General features: G+C 41.5%; 1 protein-coding gene across 6 annotated transcripts in view; it reads left to right on the plus strand.

Annotated features, from left to right (window-relative positions):
- Positions 1–21,890, plus strand: part of Vps13c (vacuolar protein sorting 13C) — a 157,429-nt gene that overhangs the window by 118,988 nt on the left and 16,551 nt on the right. For all 6 annotated transcript variants that reach the window (XR_379424.2, XM_006511225.2, XM_006511224.2 and 3 more), the window contains 13 exons: positions 2,291–2,432; positions 3,746–3,886; positions 4,756–4,837; positions 4,941–5,010; positions 6,162–6,273; positions 6,382–6,495; positions 7,737–7,876; positions 9,972–10,053; positions 12,685–12,798; positions 13,558–13,633; positions 13,979–14,142; positions 14,409–14,454; positions 16,479–16,602. Coding sequence is in view for 5 of the 6 variants with exons in the window: in XM_006511225.2 (XP_006511288.1) it covers positions 2,291–2,432; positions 3,746–3,886; positions 4,756–4,837; positions 4,941–5,010; positions 6,162–6,273; positions 6,382–6,495; positions 7,737–7,876; positions 9,972–10,053; positions 12,685–12,798; positions 13,558–13,633; positions 13,979–14,142; positions 14,409–14,454; positions 16,479–16,602 (1,407 nt within the window). In the remaining variant the exon portion in view is untranslated. The remainder of the gene's footprint in view (positions 1–2,290; positions 2,433–3,745; positions 3,887–4,755; positions 4,838–4,940; positions 5,011–6,161; positions 6,274–6,381; positions 6,496–7,736; positions 7,877–9,971; positions 10,054–12,684; positions 12,799–13,557; positions 13,634–13,978; positions 14,143–14,408; positions 14,455–16,478; positions 16,603–21,890) is intronic.

The raw sequence follows: 21,890 nt of genomic DNA on the forward strand, positions 1-21,890 counted from the left end.
TCACAGTGCACAGCCCAGGAGTGGTTTATTTATTGTCACGCATGTGTAGCTGCTTTCTCGCTGCTGCTCTGTGCACTCAAATCACAATGAATATTGTCTTGCTATATTGCTTATTTATTTATTCTTACTCTGGATACCCATCGTGTGAAAACAGGAAGAATGGGCTTTGAATGTCTCTCTTTGAGGGCATAGTAGAATACACATTATTTTTGACAAAGCATTAACTTATTGCATCGTGCAATTATCGCTGTGCCAGAAGAATATGGAAGATACTGCCACTTCCAAACTAAGTGTGCATGCAGGTGAGCAGGGGCTGGAAAAGTTAGAAAGCTGTAAGACAGAATGTCTCACCACAACACAAGTTTTCACAAAGATCACCATGAATGAGGCTATAGCCAAAGTCAGCTTCTGAGGGACTCCTTTGCTAAGTCTAGCAAGGAAAGCCTTTTGTAGTTGATCCTGTCTGATTGTGGCAGCTAAAGAAATATGTGCAGAGATGATAAATTACCTAAGCCCATTAGTGTTTCTGTGAGGACAGTTTTACATGGACTTGAGGACATTCAGAACAACATCAGTCAGCTACAAAGGCTGGCGACACAGATGGCTCTCCAGCTCTGAGGAGTCAGCTGGTGCTCCCTTGCACTCAAGCATTGTGTATCTGAGAAGTCAGGGCAGAGCTTAAAATGGATGGTGAGAATCTTTTCAAATGGGGAAGATAAATTCTGCATGACTGAGCTGAAGTCTAAGATGCATTATGACTGCGAGCACAATCTTAGTTGGTCAAGTTCATAGAATTTTGAAAGTATGAAGCACTTCATACCTTCTGTTCTTTGTGTTATGTGTCAGCAGATGCTTGGTAGGAAATACTTGATCTGTTGGGTGTTGTCAAACTCAGTCTGTGCTTTAACCCCATCGTTCCTGTGGCTTGATGGCAGTAGAAGCTCATTGTCCTGTGTCTTACTACATAGCAGTTGAATGACGTAGCACTAGAAGTCTCTCACTGAACTCTTCAAATTCAGAGCCCTGAGTAAATAGTCACCCCCATGCACTGTTCTCCCACTCTTAACTAGAACTGGAAGCCATCTTGCTCAAGGAACTGGCCATGTTTCTGTATGAACTTTAATTGAGAATTAGAAAGCCAGATGACAGTGCTTATGTGCAAAATTTATGTTGCCACAAACTCAGTTTTAAGATAGGTAATGCTTAAATCATAAGCCATGTCAGACCGTTGATGTGTATTTCCCATGCTGTCTTAAGTTAAAAGGTCTCTAATGCCCATATGTTTGGAGAAGACATATTTTATATCATAAGCCTTCAGTTGGAACAACATTTTTTCTGATCTTGGTGTGTGTGTGTATGAAGAAAATGTTTGTATTTCAAAATCTATCTGTCCAATTGAGGAACTTTCTTGTAATCTGATTATTCACAATGTGCTGATGGGCAGAAAGGCAAGTATTAACACAGTAGTCTCTTAGAATTTTATAAACCCCTCAGGGGTAGTAAATAAAATAAGAATAAAATAGATGCAGTGTTCTCATAGATTGATGTCAGTACTTGGCAGCAAATGTCTATAATGATGTTATAAAATAGTTGTTATAAATCAGCACAAATATAGGGCTGGAGAGATGGAGCAGAGGTTGAGAGTATGTACTGTTCTTGTAGAGAATTTGAAGTAGAGTCTCAAAATAAGCACCCATGTTGGGTGACTCAAAAAAAAAACTCTTATGTTTCTGATGCCCTCCTTTGGCTTCCATGAGCACTACATGAAAGGACACACATGCGCACGCACACGCGCACACACACACGCACACACACACACACACACACACAGTTGCATAAACACAAATCTTCATTTTTAAAATTCCACTTGAAAAATTCACACCTGATTTTGAGAATCAGGAACAATAACTATGTAAAATGTTGGCTTATTCACAAGAATTTTTTAAATAGACATCTTTAGTTTTTTTTAATATTTTAAGTTTCATTAGTTAAAAATTTTATGGAAGCTTTTTTTCTTTTCTTCCCTTGACATGGTCAATGTACAATCTCTGTGGTCCTGTACAAAAACAGTCATTGGCATGATGGATGCCAGTGTGCTGCCATGAGAGATATTTCCCCTAGCTTTATTCTTCATGCTCCCTCGAAGGCAGGTGAGATTGGCTGTTCTAAAAGGATCTCTTGCATCAATGTCATTTTCACAGGATGTTGATATCTAGATAAATAGGAAATTCAACGGCAGTTCTGTGAAAATACATACTCATAGCTTAATTTCCTTTGTGAATTATTTTAGCTCAGGTGTTGTTTGGGAGATGAAGCCAAAACAGAAATGGAAGCCGTTTAGTCAGAAGCAGATAATGTCCCTGGAGCAGGCCTATTCGAAGCGCCTTGCATCACAAGACCGCGGCTGGGTCAAGCTGGACAGTAATTTTGAGGTATGGCTGTGGTTCTACAGTTTTATAGGTACTTTGGTCTAGATAGCAGTGAGTAAAGTTTTAATGTCCTATGAACAGAAACTAACTTAAAAGTGAGTACACCTGTATTTATTGGAGCGATTGCCTAAGTACTTAATTCAAACATAGTTACAAAACTATTTACCTTTGTCTTTTTTCTGTGTTAATTGATTGTTCTTCCTGCTGATCGGTTCTATGGAACTTGTTTTCAGTAAGCTCATGGGGACATTATGACTGTTGAAACTTTTTTTCGTATTTTGAGTAACACCTTCACATTGATGAATATAGATCTTGAGATTACATATTTCATGGATAGAAAATGTACATAAACTTTGCCCTGTGATTTCATCCAGTGTGAATGATTGCTGGAATTAGGTTAAACATCTACAAAGAAAGGTGTGCTCTCCGTGGTCACACAGAGTAAAAACACCGTCTTCTTGGCTTCAAGAAGACTCCAGAGGCTTCCCTGCATTTCTGGGCTCTTCTGCTCTAGGCCTGAGCTTTGGCTGCTCTTGCTTTTGCTGTCTGAGGGCAGGGTTTGCACAAACCCCTAGTCCTGTGCCTTCCTACACCCATCAGTGTTCGTGGGCTGGACGATAATGTTTATGCCATTAAGTCATACGAAACCAAAACCATTTGCTTAAGGATTACCTGGAATTGGGCTAGAGAGATGGCTCAGCAGTTAAGATCACTGGCTGCTCTCGCAGAGGACTGAGGTTTGATTCCCACCACCCAATGGCAGCTAACAATGTCCATTAACTCCAGTTTCAGGGCATTTAGTGCCCTCTTCTGGCCTTACAGGCACTTCATGCAGTGGCATTCATACACATGCAGGCAAAACACTCATACACATAATGTAAAAAGAAAATAAGTAAAATCTATAAAATGAATGGTCTGGAATTCTGTATTACTATTAATTTTTTCTATAAAGCATTTTAAGTACAATTTCAGAATTCCAGTTTCCTAATAAGTGTTAGAAAGACAGTGCTTCTGCTTGCGCGGGCTAAAGGTGCATATTACCCAAAAAGCCCTTCTGATTGGTGCAGTGACTTGTTCATTTAGTGTCTGAACTTGGGAGGCTGGAGCGGGAGGATTGCTGTGAGTTTGAGGACAGCCTAGGCTATAGAGTGAGTCCAATCTCAAAGAAGACAGAATAAAGTAAGTGGCCTTCATGAGACAGGGACATGACCATGTTGTGCTCACTCGATGCAAGGTCATGAGTGTGATGTTTTAAATGCCATTAAATAGCTGCTGTTGACACCAGCTCATCACAAAAGCGCTTTTGTTTCTTACAGGTCAATTTTGACAAAGTGCCGATGGAAATGCGCCTCCCTATCCGGTGCCCTATTAAACGGGACTTCTTATCAGGGATTCAGGTTGAGTTTAAGCAGTCTCCTCACCAGAGAAGCCTAAGGGCCCGGTTGTATTGGCTCCAGGTAACTAAGTAGGTCTGTGTGACCTCTTAGGAAAATATGAAAGTGAGACCTAATTTACTCTGTGATTTGTGTTAAATTATTATGCTCTGGGGTGCAGCTTGAAAAGAGTATGAGAGTATGTGTAGTGTGCATAAGGCCTTGGTCCAGTCCTCAAAAAGAAGTTGTAAATATATACATACATATATATATATATATATATATATATATATATATATATGTGTGTGTGTGTGTGTTAGAATAGCATATATATGTATATATATATATATGTATATATGTATATATATATATATATACACATATATATAAATATTTGTGTGTCTGTGTGTTCACTGTCCTAATCCAAGGCACTACATACTATTAAGAGTGTCAGTGTGACCACAGGCCTGCCTAGGGTGTTTTCTTCACTATTACATTGTTATTAAATGCTCCTTTCAGTTTGACATGAGAGTCCTAATTAATATTTTTCTGTCATTCTTCATGGCAAAGAGCAGGACTTTATTGGGCCGAGTTTGGGGGTGATTGCTTGCTAGTCCTCTCTCTCCGCCCTCCCTCCCCTCTTCCACCTCCCTTCATTGTCTTTCCACCTCTACCATGTTTTATTTAGAATACTCTTTGTCCTTCCTACTTTTTCTAATCTTCTGTTCACTTGCCACTTGCGTTTTATTTGAGCCCGCCGCATCAGACTGTCACATTCCAGCGTGCAGAAGTCTGCTGCACACAGTCAGTGCCTCATGGGGCACATAACGTTGTTTTTCATAAAGTGAAGCTGCTAATGGCACCTCCTGTGCATGCAGATGCTGAGTTATTGTCTACAGCCGAGTGTTTATGTTGGAATTATTCGAACCTGACCCAATGGTTTGTGCTTCCAGGTCGATAATCAGTTACCAGGCACAATGTTCCCAGTTGTATTTCACCCTGTGGCTCCTCCTAAGTCCATTGCTTTGGATTCAGGTAAAGAAGAAAATATCGACACACTCTTCATTAAAACGTTAGAAGCTCTCAGTCTGACTAGTGCAAAGGCTGACTTTGTTCTTCTCTGTTGTGTTTCTTTTAGAGCCCAAGCCTTTCATCGATGTGAGTGTAATTACGAGGTTCAATGAGTACAGTAAAGTCTTACAGTTCAAGTGAGTAGAGGTCTACCGTTTGGCTCCAGGCATAGAAACAAGGGTCAATTTTGAAAATTAATTTGTTGTTTGTTTGTTTGTTTGGGAGTGGCTTCTGTACAAAATCTCTTTTCCCAACCAGTATATTAATCTAAACTATTGGGCTGGTGAACTTTTAAATACTTAAACGTATTTTAAAGTAGTCTATATGTACTTGGCGATTCAGAATTATTTTAATCATCTCTAACGCCAATTAGAATATAAGTATACAGATCCATGAGCTGTGTTCTTTAAAGCAGGCATCTTGAACTTTAAGAATCAGATGGTATATGCTATGTTTTCTAATGTATTACCTCTCCTGTGACATGATAAATGTGGGCATTTGGGGCTCTCAGTGTGATAAGTGCTAATACAGCAGTATTACTTTAGTTGTGGTTTTCTCTGTGATAAATAAGTCTCACAATGGCAAGATGTTGCTGAAAGGACCCTGATACAGCTGTCTCTTGTGAGGCTATGCCGGGGCCTAGCAAACAGAGAAGTGGATGCTCACAATCAGTTATTGGATGGATCACAGGGCCCCCAATGGAGAAGCTAGAGAAAGTACACAAGTTGCTAAAGGGGTCTGCAACCCTATAGGTGGAACAACAATATGAACTAACCAGTACCCCCCGGAGCTCGTGTCTCTAGCTGCATATGTATCAGAAGATGGCCTAGTCGGCCATCAGTGGAAAGAGAGGCCCATTGGTCTTGCAAACTTTATATGCCCCAGTACAGGGGAACGCCAGGGCCAAGAAGTGGGAGTGGGGGGGAGGGGAGTGGGGGGGGAGGGTTTGGGGGACTTTTGAGGTAGTATTGGAAATGTAAATGAAGAAAATACCTAATTAATAAAAAAATAAGTCTCAGCTTAAGGAGGCTTCAATCTTATTAGCATAATGTTAAGACACAAAGAAGTAAGAACTGTAGCTTTTGGGTGAAAAAAATCACTTATAACCACTTTTGTTATTGTTGTTTTGCATTTTTTTGTTTGTTTGTTTGTTTGTTTGTTTGTTTGTCCTGGCTGTCCTCAAACTAACAGAGCTATGCCTGTTCTTGCCTTCTGAGTACTGGGCTCAAATAATGTGCACCACTACTCCTAGCTTAAAACATATATATATATATATACTCTCGCACAGGTATTTTATGGTTCTCATCCAGGAAATGGCCTTAAAGGTTGATCAGGGCTTCCTTGGAGCTGTTATTTCACTGTTTACTCCCACAACTGATCCTGAGGCTGAAAGAAAACGGGTAACAATATTTATTTCTTGAGCCAAACATAAAGAAAAAATTAGCCATTTTTGAACTAATTCTTGGAGTGAGGGGGAAAAAATTAACCATTTAATTTTTTTTTTCCAGACAAAGTTAATCCAACAAGATATTGATGCTCTCAACACAGAGTTGATGGAGTCTTCAATGACTGATATGTCAATCCTGAGTTTCTTTGAACATTTCCACATTTCCCCTGTTAAGGTTTGTTTTTAGAAGGTAGAGTGTAATTGCCTCTGAGCTTTCTGAGGGTCTGCAAACCAGTGTAGCTTCATTTGTTGCATCAGGTATTTGGTGAGGTTTCATTTGACTAATGGTGACAATTGAGACAGTGCTCTGTGACATATGTGCAGCCATAATCCCACAGAGGACTCACCAGAGCATGTTCTCCAGTGCTGAATTAATAGCCCCTGTGCTCAGGAAGAAGCTGACAGCAGTGTTTCTTAATTAAGCGTGGAGCGCTCACCAGTGTTTAATGTTTGGGTTGCACTTTGTAGCAGCCACCGCTGTCTAAACAGAGCTGCGATGGGCGCCCTCCCCGGCACGGGAAAGCGCTGAAGCGGGCGTTATGCTGTTGACGCGGTGCTTTTGATCCTTCGGAGTGTGATTGTAACTAAGAGGGTGGAAAATTGAATACCTTTCACTTCCCTGCCTTCGTACTTTGTGAACCCATTTCCTTCCCCCCTTTTGTTGTTCTTTTCAGCTCATACAGGGAAGAACGGCTTCTTAGTAAATACACAAATGCAATCAGCTAGAGTGCACTGTACTTGCATAATGGACCATATTGACAATTCCAATATTAATGTTCCTTTGCAGTCTCAGGAACTGACCACAGCACTGACCACAGCCATAGACTTGGTTATAGTCACCAGTCTGTTCAGCTAACAGGACGTTTAAGGCAGAATTGCTATTCAAGCCATTTTATTAGTTTGGAGATATCCGGCATTTCCAGAACACTAAGTCTAACATTGATTTATGTAATAGATTATATACAGTTTCATTCTATAAGGATAGATCAGTTGTTATTATTGGGATTAATGTTTTTAACACAAGTTTTCAGAGTTTGTTATTGTTGGTTGTTTTTCTAAATGCACTGCCTGAACTAGATAGAAGTAGATGCTTAGCCATTGCCTTGCCTGGTAGAGTGTTTTTGTGCCCGTTGGTGTTTTTTTTACTCTCAGATGGTGATCCCATTTTGCAAAGGATTCCAATCTTTTCCATCTGGACACAGAGGTGTTTATTCACTTTGGGAGTAGAACTTTAATCTTAGATCAGACTAATTTGTATTTTATGGAAAGACGAGCAGAAATCAAATGCACACATGATGAATCTGTTCTGTAGCATGTGAGCAGGGCAGGGCATGGGCACCTTTGGTGGTGCAGGAAGATCTGGTCCTACACAGCTTTGTTCAGGCTTTCCTATATTGAGTGCTGTTTTTCTTTCAGTTGCATCTGAGTCTGTCTTTGGGATCCGGAGGTGAGGAATCAGACAAAGAGAAACAGGAAATGATTGCAATTCATTCTGTGAACCTGCTGTTGAAGAGCATAGGTGCCACTCTGACGGACGTGGATGACCTCATATTCAAGTAAGGGCCTTGCTTAAGTGCATGCTGGGAGCCACTCCTTCTCAAAGTGCTTCAGGGCATTGACTGTCTCCATTGGTGCAGCCTTGGCTTAGAGAGTCTTCCTACCTGACTTGAAGAGTGTGCTCTGTGTCTAGTTATACTCAGGGCTTTAAGACAAGTTACAACTTTGGTTGTGTGTGAATACTTAATAAAAACCTAATTGTTTTGTACAGTCATTCAACCTATGAATTGACTGTATTTTACTATTGAGTTCTAGTAAGAAATATGTAGCAGGGGAGTGAGATTCCAGTGTGATCTGTAGCCAAGTGTAGAAAGGAGAACCCCGTGTTGTACATTACAGGAGGCTGTGTGTGCATGCCAGCTGTATCTTCACTCCATAGCTGTCTGCTGAACTGAATAGTGCACAAAAGTATTGGAATAAGTGGTTACCTGAGAGAAAAACTCCTTGTAGATCATTACCATCTCACATGTGTGCTAAGTTTCTGAGAAAACAAGGGAAAAAAGTATAAAATCCAAACTGAAAGACTTGAAAAAGTTAAGGGCTGGGGAGAAAGCTCAGCTGTCAAAGTGCTTGAGGCCTGAGCTCAGTCCCCAGAACACACACACAGTCCAGGTGTGGTGGTATGCACTTGTGGTCTCAGTGCCGTTGAGGTGGAGGCAGCTGGGTCCCTGGGTCTCACTGTGCAGCCAGGTCCAGTCTACTTGGCCATTTCCAGACCAATATGAGAGCCTGTCTCAGAAAGGCTGGCAGAGAACACCTTGGGGTAGCAGGCAAGGTTGACCTCTAGGCTCTACGTGCTTGTGTGCACATATGCATGTGTGCCCAAAGGCACAGGAGTACCACACCACAAACATTCACACACACAAAAGCAAACATATAAGTAGAAGTTGAATGGAATAAATCTCTGATTAGTGTTGTCTTTCTCTTTTAGAAGCAGTGACAAAATTCCAGTGAGAAATACTAGATAGGACTGACTACATAAAAGTTAAATACTTGGGCTATAGAGTTAGCTCAGTGAGAGAGAGAGGTGGGGGGAAGTCAAGGTCTTCAGTTCAATCTCTCCAAGGGAAAAGAAAACAACCCAGACACTTTTCTCAAAAGGACCCTCTGGGATAGAATGGGCAGGCAGGACAGGGAAATGGTTCTTAGTTGCAGTGTTAAACACTGAGAGTAAGGGTCAGGGACAGAGCAGCCTCAGACTGTGGAGGCTTCCCAAACAATGGAAGTGGCAGGCAGGTATTAGAGATGTCCACCATTGTTATCAGAAATACATGCAAATAAAATGAAGCATTCAAAACAAGATAACTAACACTAGAGATGGATGACTTTAAGTAATGGGTACTTTAAAAATGCTAGTGTATGAATGGAAACTTTGTGCGTATGCATACATATCATACACACATATGCAGACACACACACACAAAGATGCCTTTAGGGATTTTGTCATTGATTACTCAGTGAGGGGACTTATTGTAAAATGATCCTGAAATAAAGCCAAACAGGTATGCCTACTCTGCACCTGGCAGTCCCCTTTGTTATAACAACCTTGGGTACATCTGAAGGCAGGAATCACTCTCTTCACGACTGCTGTGTAATGCAATGCTCTACATGCGCTCAAATGCTTACCGGGAAGCTCGAGTAAAATGTGAATGTGTAATTCATAATGTTGAGTTTAAAAGTGACATACAGAATGTTTTAGGTTTTGTGGATGCATAGAAAAGAATCAAAAGTGAACAGCAATAAGAAAGAACTTAAAATTTACCATGTCACTTTTATTGTGATATTTATTTGTGTGTGTGTGAGCATGTGTGCATGGATGTATGCGTGTGCACTGCTGAGTGCAGAAACAGGAGGTCATACAGTGCTCTTGCACTGCGCTACATCTCCAGCTCTGTGACTGACTTTTAAAAACCACTTTTTTCTTTCTTCATTCGTAAGACTCTTACATGAGAATTATCGATTTTAGAATAATTTCATTACTATAATATTTAGCTGTCAACTATAAATTGTCACAGGAATTAGCTGCTACAGGCAGTGTCTTTGTACTCAGAGCATCACTGTACTGGCCTTAACTCTTTGCCTTGTCTCTGCCAGGCTTGCTTACTATGAGATTCGCTATCAGTTTTACAAGAGAGATCAGCTCATGTGGAGTGTTGTCAGACACTACAGTGAACAGGTAACTTCCTCCTACAGTAGCTTGGGAACACACTTCATAAAGCACCATAAAACGGGTACATGAGAGCATAGCATGGATGGAAATGGTTATGTGACCGACTTCAGAGTCTTATCGCTCTGTGACTTTGTTGCTGTTGTTGGCTGTTTAAGACATGCTCTCCTGCTGTCCAGGCTGGCCTTGAACTTACAGTCTTCCTTTCTCAGTCTCCCTAGACCTGGGTTCACAGGCATGTCCACCACACTCAGCATTGCTTAGTGGTTTCTTTTTATTTTTTAATTAATTAACTAATTAATTAATTTTTTACACTTCATATTTTATCCCCTCCCCTCCGACTGTTCCACATCCCATACCTCCTCCCCAGCCCCCTATTTCCACGTGGATGTTCCCACCTCCTACCTCATCAGACCTCTAAACTCCCTGGGGCCTCCAGTCTCTTGAGGGTTAGGTGTGTCATCTCTGAATGATCACAGACCCTGCAATCCTCTGCTGTATGTGTGTTGGGGGCCTCATATCAGCTGGTGTATACTGCTTGTTTGGTGGTCAAGTGTTTGAGAGATCTCGGGGGTCCAGATTAGTTGAGGCTGCTGGTCCTCTTACAGGGTCACCCTTCTCCTCAGCTTCTTTCAGCCTTTCCCTAATTCAATAGGGGTCACCTGCTTCTGTCCATTGGTTGGGTGCAAATATCTGCCTCTGACTCTTTCAGCTGCTTGTTGGGTCTTCTGAAGTACAGTCAAGCTAGGTCCTTTTTTGTGGGTGCTCCATAGCCTCAGTAATGGTGTCAGGCCTTGGGACCTCCCCTTGAGCTGGATCCCACTTTGGGCCTGTCCCTGGACTTTCATTTCCTCAAGCTCCTCTCCATTTCCATCCCTGTAATTCTTTCAGACAGGAACAATTATGGGTCAGAGTTGTGACTGTGGGGTGGCCCTCCCTCCCTCATTTGATGCCCTGTCTTCCTGCTGGAGGTGGGCTCTATAAGTTTCCTCTCCCTACTGTCTGGTATCTCTCTGGAGTCTCTCACCTCCCAGGTCTCTGTATGACTACATTCTGGAGGGTTCCCCCAACTTCCTCCCTCCCCAGGTTGCCTGTTTTCATTCTTTGTGTTGGCCCTCAGGGCTTCAGTCCTTTTCCCTCACCCAATACCAGATCTGGTTCCCCTCTCTTCCTCACTTCTTACCCCCACCCCATCTACTTTCCCTCCCAGGCCCCTCCCTCCCTCCCCACTTGTGATTGCTTTCTTCTCTCTCCCAAGTGGGACTGAGGCGACCTCACTTAGGTACTTCAGCTTGTTGACCTTTTTAAGTTCTGTGAACTGTATCTTGAGTAGTCTGTACTTCTTTTTTTGGCTAATATCCACTTAAGTGTCTAATTTCAGTTCCTTTTTAATAAAAATGAGTTTTGTTTTAGATCAACTTTCCTTTATTTCATTATGATATGAAGGCTCAAAGGTAATTTTAGGCTCGTCTTACGATGAGCTGATTTTTTTTAAATGCAGCCTAGATGTTCATATCAAGAAGGGATAGCAAGACATTCTTAGTAATTCTAACTTTTCCCTCTTGAACATTTTTCATGTGCATATAATGTTTGATTAAATCCATGTCCCCATTTCCTTCCACCCCCTTTCCCTCCCCTATGTGTTCTCGTCCTCCCTCCCTCCCTCCCTCCCTCCCTCCCTCCCTCCCTCCCTCCCTCCCCTCTTCTTTCTCCTCTTCCCCCTCTCCTTCTCCCTCTTCATCTTTTTCAGCCCATTGAGTCCACTTAGTGCTGCCTTTGCACGTGGCTGTGGGATTGTCCCCTGAAGCTGGGTAGCCTCTCAATGACCACATCCCTCATGAAAATTGACTCCTTTCCCTCCCCAGTAGCCATCAGTTGCTAAAGCTTTGAGTGATGTGTGGGACTTCAAGGTCCCTTACCTATCCCTGCTGGGTTTTGGCTGGGGCGATGTATGGGTCTTGTGCATGGAGGTAATTTCTATTTCTTTAGCTTGTCTTCTGTTACACAGTTTAAAGTGTTTTCCTCCAGGCTCCTTTCCCTTTTCAGGGAGACTTTACCACGTTAGGAAATGTAAAACGCAGGCTAGGGGATTGCAAGAGGGTTTCTAAGCCAGCTCCTCCCCGCCAGCAGGTACTGTGTGGATTGGGTAATAGGCAAGGAGGGTGCAGTGTCACAGCCACTCAGGTGGAACTGCAGGGCTGCCTTTGTTGTTCCATCTTCTGCTGGGAGATTGTTCTTGTGGTGCATGCGAACAATAGGTCCAAACAAATACAAATTTTTCCCATAATTACTAATGATTCCCTATATAATTTAATAACAGTACAATATTAACGCTAATGAGCATTGAATTTTATATTCATTACTATGCATACTCTTCATGCAAGGTCATTGTGATCTTTCACTTTGCAGCAGGGAAGGCCAACAGTAAAGACCAGGTGACTTGTCTGAGGCCACGTGACTACTAAATGGCAATTGTTGATTTAAGACACACATGTTGTGATATCAGGTGTGGAGGTGCTTGCTGGTGGCCATTGCACACGTTGTCCCTTAATGTTTTCCCTGTCATCTTCTCTTCCCATTGCTTCCTAAATGTTCTTCAGTGTTCAGGAAGGACTTATCTATTCTTTTTTTTCTCTTTAGTTCTTGAAGCAGATGTATGTGCTTGTATTGGGCTTAGACGTGCTTGGAAACCCATTTGGACTGATTAGGGGCCTGTCCGAAGGAGTTGAAGCACTGTTCTATGAGCCCTTCCAGGTACTGGTTGAAACAAATGTCCTGCTTTCTAGTGATATGTAATTGTATTTAACTGTATATGGCAATGGAATAATGTTCAAATAATAATGACAAAAATCAGCTTCAGGTTTTTATTTAAAATACTTAAATGACATTGAAAGATTGTTTTACATTCAAATGAGCACATCTACTGTTGATCTTGGGCAGTAAACTGTGCCCGAGTTTTCCTGGTATTCCATGTAGTTATAAGTGTCTGAGTGCTGGGTAGATTACAGACAGTTTTGCTGCTGTGGAAAGGACTGGGAGGGGTCCAAGGACCTGACTGTCCTCCTTGGCGCTCTCATCTCACATGCCCACCTTTGCTTCAAGAGTCCAGAGGCCCAAAGTCATAAGGGTTTTGTTTGGAAGGACCACGTGGAGAGAGTAAGAGGGAGAAGAGAGCCAGACAGAGTAGAGTCGGTCCTGTAGCACAGCTGGCTTTGGTATGCCAGTACAGTGCACTGGGAAGCCAGCGGCATGCTGCAATCATAGCCAGTGATTGACACCTGTACTATGTTAGTCTTGTAGAATCTGCTAATATTGTGCTAATATTGAAACTACTTCTAAGCACAGTTGGTATAAATCTATGAGTATTTAAGAGATAGCATGAAAATGGTTTGGTCCTAGTCTTTATGGTTTTTTATACTTTTGTTGTCTTCATGAGATAGTCAAAATGCTGGATTAAAAGTCTTACACTTATTAAAGTTTAATACTAACTTTTTCTCTTTTTGGGGGGATCAGGGTGCTGTCCAAGGTCCTGAAGAATTTGCTGAAGGATTAGTGATTGGGGTGAGAAGTCTCGTTGGACACACAGTAGGTGCGTATGATCAACATTTGTCCGTGTGTGTAATTACGGCTCTAAAGTGTGTTGTTTATGGAAAGCAAGTGGTTATATGTAGTAAGAGGGAGTTCACCTTCCTAATAAACCTTTAAAGTCCATTTCCATCATTTCAACTGGGTGTGACTGCAACAGTGACTCCTGGGCTCTCAGTGTTCACAGGTTGGATGAGTGTGCTTTAAAAATTGTGTTACTTCTCTTGGTAGCATAATTCATCGTAATTTTTCATTTGCATATGAGAAGGAACTGTGTAGGTACTTGTTGAAAGCAGGTGCATGCTGTACCTGCGCGCAGTGACGACTGACTTCTTGGTCTGCTCTGTAGGTGGTGCAGCGGGAGTCGTATCTCGAATCACTGGGTCAGTTGGGAAAGGCCTGGCCGCAATTACAATGGACAAAGAGTATCAGCAGAAGAGAAGAGAGGAGATGGGGCGACAGCCTAAAGATTTTGGAGACAGTCTTGCCAGAGGAGGGAAGGGCTTCCTGCGTGTGAGTCTCCTGTTGAGCTTCAGGAATCTGTCATAGATGCACTGAAGCTATTAGACTAATGACATATGCTTTGTGGCTCTTTCTACTGTGAATTTCCTATGATTTAATGTTTGTAAAGATCAATGTGTGCACTTACATGTGCATGTTGTTCACTAAACAGAAAAACAGAAAAAAAAAATTAGTGTGTCTATGGCGACCTCTAGTGGTTGGTTTAGTGTTACGCACCTTTGGGTTGCTGGAGACTTGATGACTGATTTCTCTTGCAGGGAGTTGTTGGTGGGGTGACTGGAATAATAACAAAGCCCGTGGAAGGTAGGTAGAAAACACTTCTCTCCTGCACAGAGGGGAAGGGTACGTGCATGCCAGATGCTATTGATACTCCGTGCTTGACTGAGAGGAGTACGGACTAAACTTTATATTACAGTTGTGATTATCAGTGTGTTATCTCAGAGAGGTTAAATAGTGACTGACTCAGATTTTGAATGATGTTCTCATCAAGGCCAGAAGGAAATTAAATTCTCTGAGGCCCTCAGTAGCAACTGACATGTGCTAGGTACATATACATATGCATATATATTTTTATATATATTTTAAAAATATAAAGGTATACACACACACACACACACACACACACACACACAAATACCTTTTAAAAATTAAAAGGCAGTGTTGGAGGAGTAGTGTAGGCACATGTTGCATGCCCCAACTTTAAAGCATCATAAAGCTACACTGATTATGCTTACGTGGCATGATACTGGCCTGAAGTTGGACATGTAGGTCAATGAACCCTTGCAAGTACTGGATCTCTGAGGTGGGCACCAAGCTGACTCCAGCAGTGGCTTCAGCAGATGGAGGAAGTGCCAGAGGCTGAGAGTAGAAGTCAGAACTTAGAAGCAGACACAGCAGCTAGTGCCGTGGTCAGACAGGAGCCCTTTTGGACAGGACACCAAGGCATGGGTGACAAAAGACAAGGCAGATAAGTTGGACTCAAGATTTAAGTTTTTATGTGGTGGACGATTCCATGAGGAAATGAAAAGGATAGTTTGCCAAAATTAAAACAAAGCTTATGCCTTGGAAAATATTACTGTAAAAAGAAAAAAAATAAACAAAATGAGATAAAAGTTTTGTACTATATTTGGTAAGAGATTTATTGCTTGACTATAGGAAGAACTTGTACAAGCTAATAATAAGAAGATAACCCAGATTAAAACAGGCAAAGGATCTGAATAGACCATTCCTCAACAAAGATATGCAAGTGTACACTTTAGTCATCAGGGTAGTGTGGATGGAAATCGAAACATCAGTTAGGATGACTCATGTAAGTCAGGGTGTGGGGCAATTGGAATCTCCATGGCTGCTGGTAGGAGCATGTGGTAGCACAGCCACCTATAGGAGAACATTCTGCCTGTCCCTCTACAGTTGGACATAGAAATGCTGTGTGTCAGCAAGGTACCCTAAAGTGCTGAAAGCAGACATTCAGTCTTACATGCTAATGCTCATAGCTTGATTTTTCATCATAACTAAAACATAAAAAGATCCGTCTATCCCCAATGCATGAATAAATAAAATATGGCATATCTGCTCAATGGAATATTATTCAGCCATAAACAGAAACCAAGCAGTGGTACATGCACAGTGCAGATGAATTCAGACTGCATGGTTCTGAGTAAACAAAGCCCAGTCTCGGGAGACCATTCGGTGGAAGCTGCGCAAGTGTGGCGTCCAGAGGAAAGCAGACTGGGTGACGGCTAAGTCTGAAGAGGCGGGAACGGGGGAGAGGAGGAGGTGTCCCGATGGGTTCAGATGAGGACTGGGGAACTAGAGTGACAGACAGTAGGCACAGAGTGGATTCCTGAGATGACAAGGATTTTCTAAAATTGATTGTGATGATGTTGTACAGTTCTTAATAGACCGAAAGCATTTAATTTGTCTAGTGGGACATTTTATAGTGTGTGAACAGAATTTTTAATAAATTGAGTTGTTTTTAATGTACTGCCTGGATATCCTAATGGTTGTAATGGAATGAGTGAGTGAGTGTTCTCTGCTAAGTTCTCTGATCTCCCTGGCACGTACGTTAGGCTGTATCAGTCCTCTCAACTCTGTGTGGGCTTCAGTATCCTGGAGATCTGTGTCCACCCTTGGCATAAGCATACGCTGAAGTGGTCTGGCCCAGGGATCTGTGCTTTGAGAGCAACCATGTCATCACATTAAGATGAAATGTAGCGTCCCCAGACACCTAAATACTTGTGGTTTTTGAGTTGGCTTGGGTTTTTGTTGAGTTCAGACTTGCTTATTTAAACTGCTATTATATATTTGTTGTCTTTGGTTTTGTAAAGGTGCCAAGAAGGAGGGCGCTGCCGGCTTCTTTAAAGGAATTGGAAAAGGGCTTGTGGGTGCCGTGGCTCGTCCAACTGGCGGGATCATAGATATGGCTAGCAGCACCTTCCAAGGCATTCAGAGGTAAGGGCATCCATACACTGGTGTGGGCATCCTGTATTAACCTGCTCTTAAGGCTCTTGGATCTAATTGGAAGTCATGGCAGCTTTATGAGGCCAAGAACTGTGGAAAGGAGTAAAAAAGAAATGAGTCTTAAAGCCCCGTTCGTTTTCATTTCATTCCATTTCATATCCAGGCACTGATAGACAGCTTGGCTGCATAGTGTCTGTGACCTTTCCGAGTCTGACTCTTTTTTTTTTTTTTCCATTTTTTATTAGGTATTTAGCTCATTTACATTTCCAATGCTATACCAAAAGTCCCCCATACCCACCCACCCCCACTCCCCTACCCACCCACTCCCCCTTTTTGGCCCTGGCGTTCCCCTGTACTGGGGCATACAAAGTTTACATGTCCAATGGGCCTCTCTTTCCAATGATGGCCGATTAGGCCATCTTTTGTTACATATGCAGCTAGAGTCAAGAGCTCCGGGGTACTGGTTAGTTCATAATGTTGTTCCACCTATAGGGTTGCAGATCCCTTTAGCTCCTTGGGTTCTTTCTCTAGCTCCTCCATTGGGAGCCCTGTGATCCATCCATTAGCTGAATGTGAGCATCCACTTCTGTGTTTGCTAGGCCCCGGCATAGTCTCACAAGAGACAGCTACCTCTGGGTCCTTTCGATAAAATCTTGCTAGTGTATGCAATGGTGTCAGCATTTGGGTGCTGATTATGGGGTGGATCCCTGGATATGGCAGTCGCTACATGGTCCATCCTTTCATCTCAGCTCCAAACTTTGTCTCTGTAACTCCTTCCATGGGTGTTTTGTTCCCAATTCTATGGAGGGGCATAGTGTCCACACTTCAGTCTTCATTCTTCTTGAGTTTCATGTGTTTAGCAAATTGTACCTTATATCTTGGGAATCCTAGGTTTGGGGCTAATATCCACTTATCAGTGAGTACATATTGTGTGAGTTCCTTTGTGAATGTGTTACCTCACTCAGGATGATGCCCTCCAGGTCCATCCATTTGGCTAGGAATTTCATAAATTCATTCTTTTTAATAGCTGAGTAGTACTCCATTGTGTAGATGTACCACATTTTCTGTATCCATTCCTCTGTTGAGGGGCATCTGGGTTCTTTCCAGCTTCTGGCTATTATAAATAAGGCTGCTATGAACATAGTGGAGCATGTGTCCTTCTTACCGGTTGGGGCATCTTCTGGATAAATGCCCAGGAGAGGTATTGCTGGATCCTCCGGTAGTACTATGTCCAATTTTCTGAGGAACCGCCAGACTGATTTCCAGAGTGGTTGTACAAGCCTGCACTCCCACCAACAATGGAGGAGTGTTCCTCTTTCTCCACATCCACGCCAGCATCTGCTGTCACCTGAATTTTTGATCTTAGCCATTCTGACTGGTGTGAGGTGGAATCTCAGGGTTGTTTTGATTTGCATTTCCCTGATGATTAAGGATGTTGAACATTTTTTCAGGTGCTTCTCTGCCATTCGGTATTCCTCGGGTGAGAATTCTTTGTTCAGTTCTGAGCCCCATTTTTTAATGGGGTTGTTCGATTTTCTGAAGTCCACCTTCTTGAGTTCTTTATATATGTTGGATATTAGCCCCCTATCTGATTTAGGATAGGTAAAGATCCTTTCCCAATCTGTTGGTGGTCTTTTTGTCTTGTTGACGGTGTCTTTTGCCTTGCAGAAACTTTGGAGTTTCATTAGGTCCCATTTGTCAATTCTCGATCTTACAGCACATGCCATTGCTGTTCTGTTCAGGAATTTTTCCCCTGTGCCCATATCTTCAAGGCTTTTCCCCACTTTCTCCTCTATAAGTTTCAGTGTCTCTGGTTTTATGTGAAGTTCTTTGATCCACTTAGATTTGACCTTAGTACAAGGAGATAAGTATGGATCGATTCGCATTCTTCTATATGATAACAACCAGTTGTGCCAGCACCATTTGTTGAAAATGCTGTCTTTCTTCCACTGGATGGTTTTAGCTCCCTTGTCGAAGATCAAGTGACCATAGGTGTGTGGGTTCATTTCTGGGTCTTCAATTCTATTCCATTGGTCTACTTGTCTGTTTCTATACCAGTACCATGCAGTTTTTATCACAATTGCTCTGTAGTAAAGCTTTAGGTCAGGCATGGTGATTCCACCAGAGGTTCTTTTATCCTTGAGAAGAGTTTTTGCTATCCTAGGTTTTTTGTTATTCCAGATGAATTTGCAAATTGCTCCTTCTAATTCGTTGAAGAATTGAGTTGGAATTTTGATGGGGATTGCATTGAATCTGTAGATTGCTTTTGGCAAGATAGCCATTTTTACAATGTTGATCCTGCCAATCCATGAGCATGGGAGATCTTTCCATCTTCTGAGATCTTCTTTAATTTCTTTCTTCAGAGATTTGAAGTTTTTATCATACAGATCTTTCACCTCCTTAGTTAGAGTTACGCCAAGATATTTTATACTATTTGTGACTATTGAGAAGGGTGTTGTTTCCCTAATTTCTTTCTCAGCCTGTTTATTCTTTGTATAGAGAAAGGCCATTGACTTGTTTGAGTTTATTTTATATCCAGCTACTTCACCGAAGCTGTTTATCAGGTTTAGGAGTTCTCTGGTGGAATTTTTAGGGTCACTTATATATACTATCATATCATCTGCAAAAAGTGATATTTTGACTTCCTCTTTTCCAATTTGTATCCCCTTGATCTCCTTTTGTTGTCGAATTGCTCTGGCTAATACTTCAAGTACTATGTTGAAAAGGTAGGGAGAAAGTGGGCAGCCTTGTCTAGTCCCTGATTTTAGTGGGATTGCTTCCAGCTTCTCTCCATTTACTTTGATGTTGGCTACTGGTTTGCTGTAGATTGCTTTTATCATGTTTAGGTATGGGCCTTGAATTCCTGATCTTTCCAAAACTTTTATCATGAATGGGTGTTGGATCTTGTCAAATGCTTTTTCTGCATCTAACGAGATGATCATGTGGTTTTTGTCTTTGAGTTTGTTTATATAATGGATTACATTGATGGATTTTCGTATATTAAACCATCCCTGCATTCCTGGAATAAAACCTACTTGGTCAGGATAGATGATTGCTTTAATATGTTCTTTGATTCGGTTAGCAAGAATTTTATTGAGGATTTTTGCATCGATATTCATAAGAGAAATTGGTCTGAAGTTCTCTATCTTTGTTGAATCTTTCTGTGGTTTAGGTATCAGAGTAATAGTGGCTTCATAAAATGAGTTGGGTAGAGTACCTTCTACTTCTATTTTGTGAAATAGTTTGTGCAGAACTGGAATTAGATCTTCTTTGAAGGTCTGATAGAACTCTGCACTAAACCCGTCTGGTCCTGGGCTTTTTTTGGCTGGGAGACTATTAATAACTGCTTCTATTTCTTTAGGTGATATGGGACTGTTTAGATGGTCAACTTGATCCTGACTCAACTTTGGTACTTGGGATCTGTCTAGAAATTTGTCCATTTCGTCCAGGTTTTCCAGTTTTGTTAAGTATAACCTTTGGTAGAAGGATCTGATGGTGTTTTGGATTTCTTCAGGATCTGTTGTTATGTCTCCCTTTTCATTTCTGATTTTGTTAATTAGGATTTTGTCCCTGTGCCCTTTAGTAAGTCTAGCTAAGGGTTTATCTATCTTGTTGATTTTCTCAAAGAACCAACTCCTCGTTTGGTTAATTCTTTGAATAGTTCTTTTTGTTTCCACTTGGTTGATTTCACCCCTGAGTTTGATTATTTCCTGCCGTCTACTCCTCTTGGGTGAATTTGCTTCCTTTTTTTCTAGAGCTTTTAGATGTGTTGTCAAGCTGCTAGTATGTGCTCTCTCCCGTTTCTTCTTGGAGGCACTCAGAGCTATGAGTTTCCCTCTTAGAAATGCTTTCATTGTGTCCCAAAGGTTTGGGTACGTTGTGGCTTCATTTTCATTAAACTCTAAAAATTCTTTAATTTCTTTCTTTATTCCTTCCTTGACCAAGGTATCATTGAGAAGAGTGTTGTTCAGTTTCCACGTGAATGTTGGCTTTCCATTATTTATGTTGTTATTGAAGATCAGTCTTAGGCCATGGTGGTCTGATAGGATACATGGGACAATTTCAATATTTTTGTATCTGTTGAGGCCTGTTTTGTGACCAATTATATGGTCAATTTTGGAGAAGGTCCCATGAGGTGCTGAGAAGAAGGTATATCCTTTTGTTTTAGGATAAAATGTTCTGTAGATATCTGTTAGGTCCATTTGTTTCATAACTTCTGTTAGTTTCACTGTGTCCCTGTTTAGTTTCTGTTTCCACGATCTGTCCCTTGATGAAAGTGGTGTGTTGAGGTCTCCCACTATTATTGTGTGAGGTGCAATGTGTGCTTTGAGCTTTACTAAAATGTCTTTAATGAATGTGGCTGCCCTTGCATTTGGAGCGTAGATATTCAGAATTGAGAGTTCCTCTTGGAGGATTTTACCTTTGATGAGTATGAAGTGTCCCTCCTTGTCTTTTTTGATAACTTTGGGTTGGAAGTCGATTTTATCCGATATTAGAATGGCTACTCCAGCTTGTTTCTTCAGACCATTTGCTTCGAAAATTGTTTTCCAGCCTTTCACTCTGAGGTAGTGTCTGTCTTTTTCCCTGAGATGGGTTTCCTGTAAGCAGCAGAATGTTGGGTCCTGTTTGTGTAGCCAGTCTGTTAGTCTATGTCTTTTTATTGGGGAATTGAGACCATTGATATTAAGGAAAAGTAATTGTTGCTTCCTTTTATTTTTGTTGTTAGAGTTGGCATTCTGTTCTTGTGACTGTCTTCTTTTTTTTTGTTGAGGGATTACTTTCTTGTTTGTTCTAGGGCGTGATTTCCGTCCTTGTATTGCTTCTTTTCTGTTATTATCCTTTGAAGGGCTGGATTCGTGGAAAGATATTGTGTGAATTTGTTTTTGTCGTGGAATACTTTGGTTTCTCCATCTATGGTAATTGAGAGTTTGGCCGGGTATAGTAGCTGGCATTTGTGTTCTCTTAGTGTCTGTATAACATCTGTCCAGGCTCTTCTGGCTTTCATAGTCTCTGGTGAAAAGTCTGGTGTAATTCTGATAGGCCTTCCTTTATATGTTACTTGACCTTTCTCCCTTACTGCTTTTAATATTCTATCTTTATTTAGTGCATTTGTTGTTCTGATTATTATGTGTCGGGAGGAATTTCTTTTCTGGTCCAGTCTATTTGGAGTTCTGTAGGCTTCTTGTATGATCATGGGCATCTCTTTCTTTATGTTTGGGAAGTTTTCTTCAATTATTTTGTTGAAGATGTTTGCTGGTCCTTTGAGTTGAAAATCTTCA

The sequence above is a fragment of the Mus musculus genome, chromosome 9 (assembly GCF_000001635.26).
Source record: "Mus musculus strain C57BL/6J chromosome 9, GRCm38.p6 C57BL/6J".
NCBI classification, from domain to species: domain Eukaryota; kingdom Metazoa; phylum Chordata; class Mammalia; order Rodentia; family Muridae; genus Mus; species Mus musculus.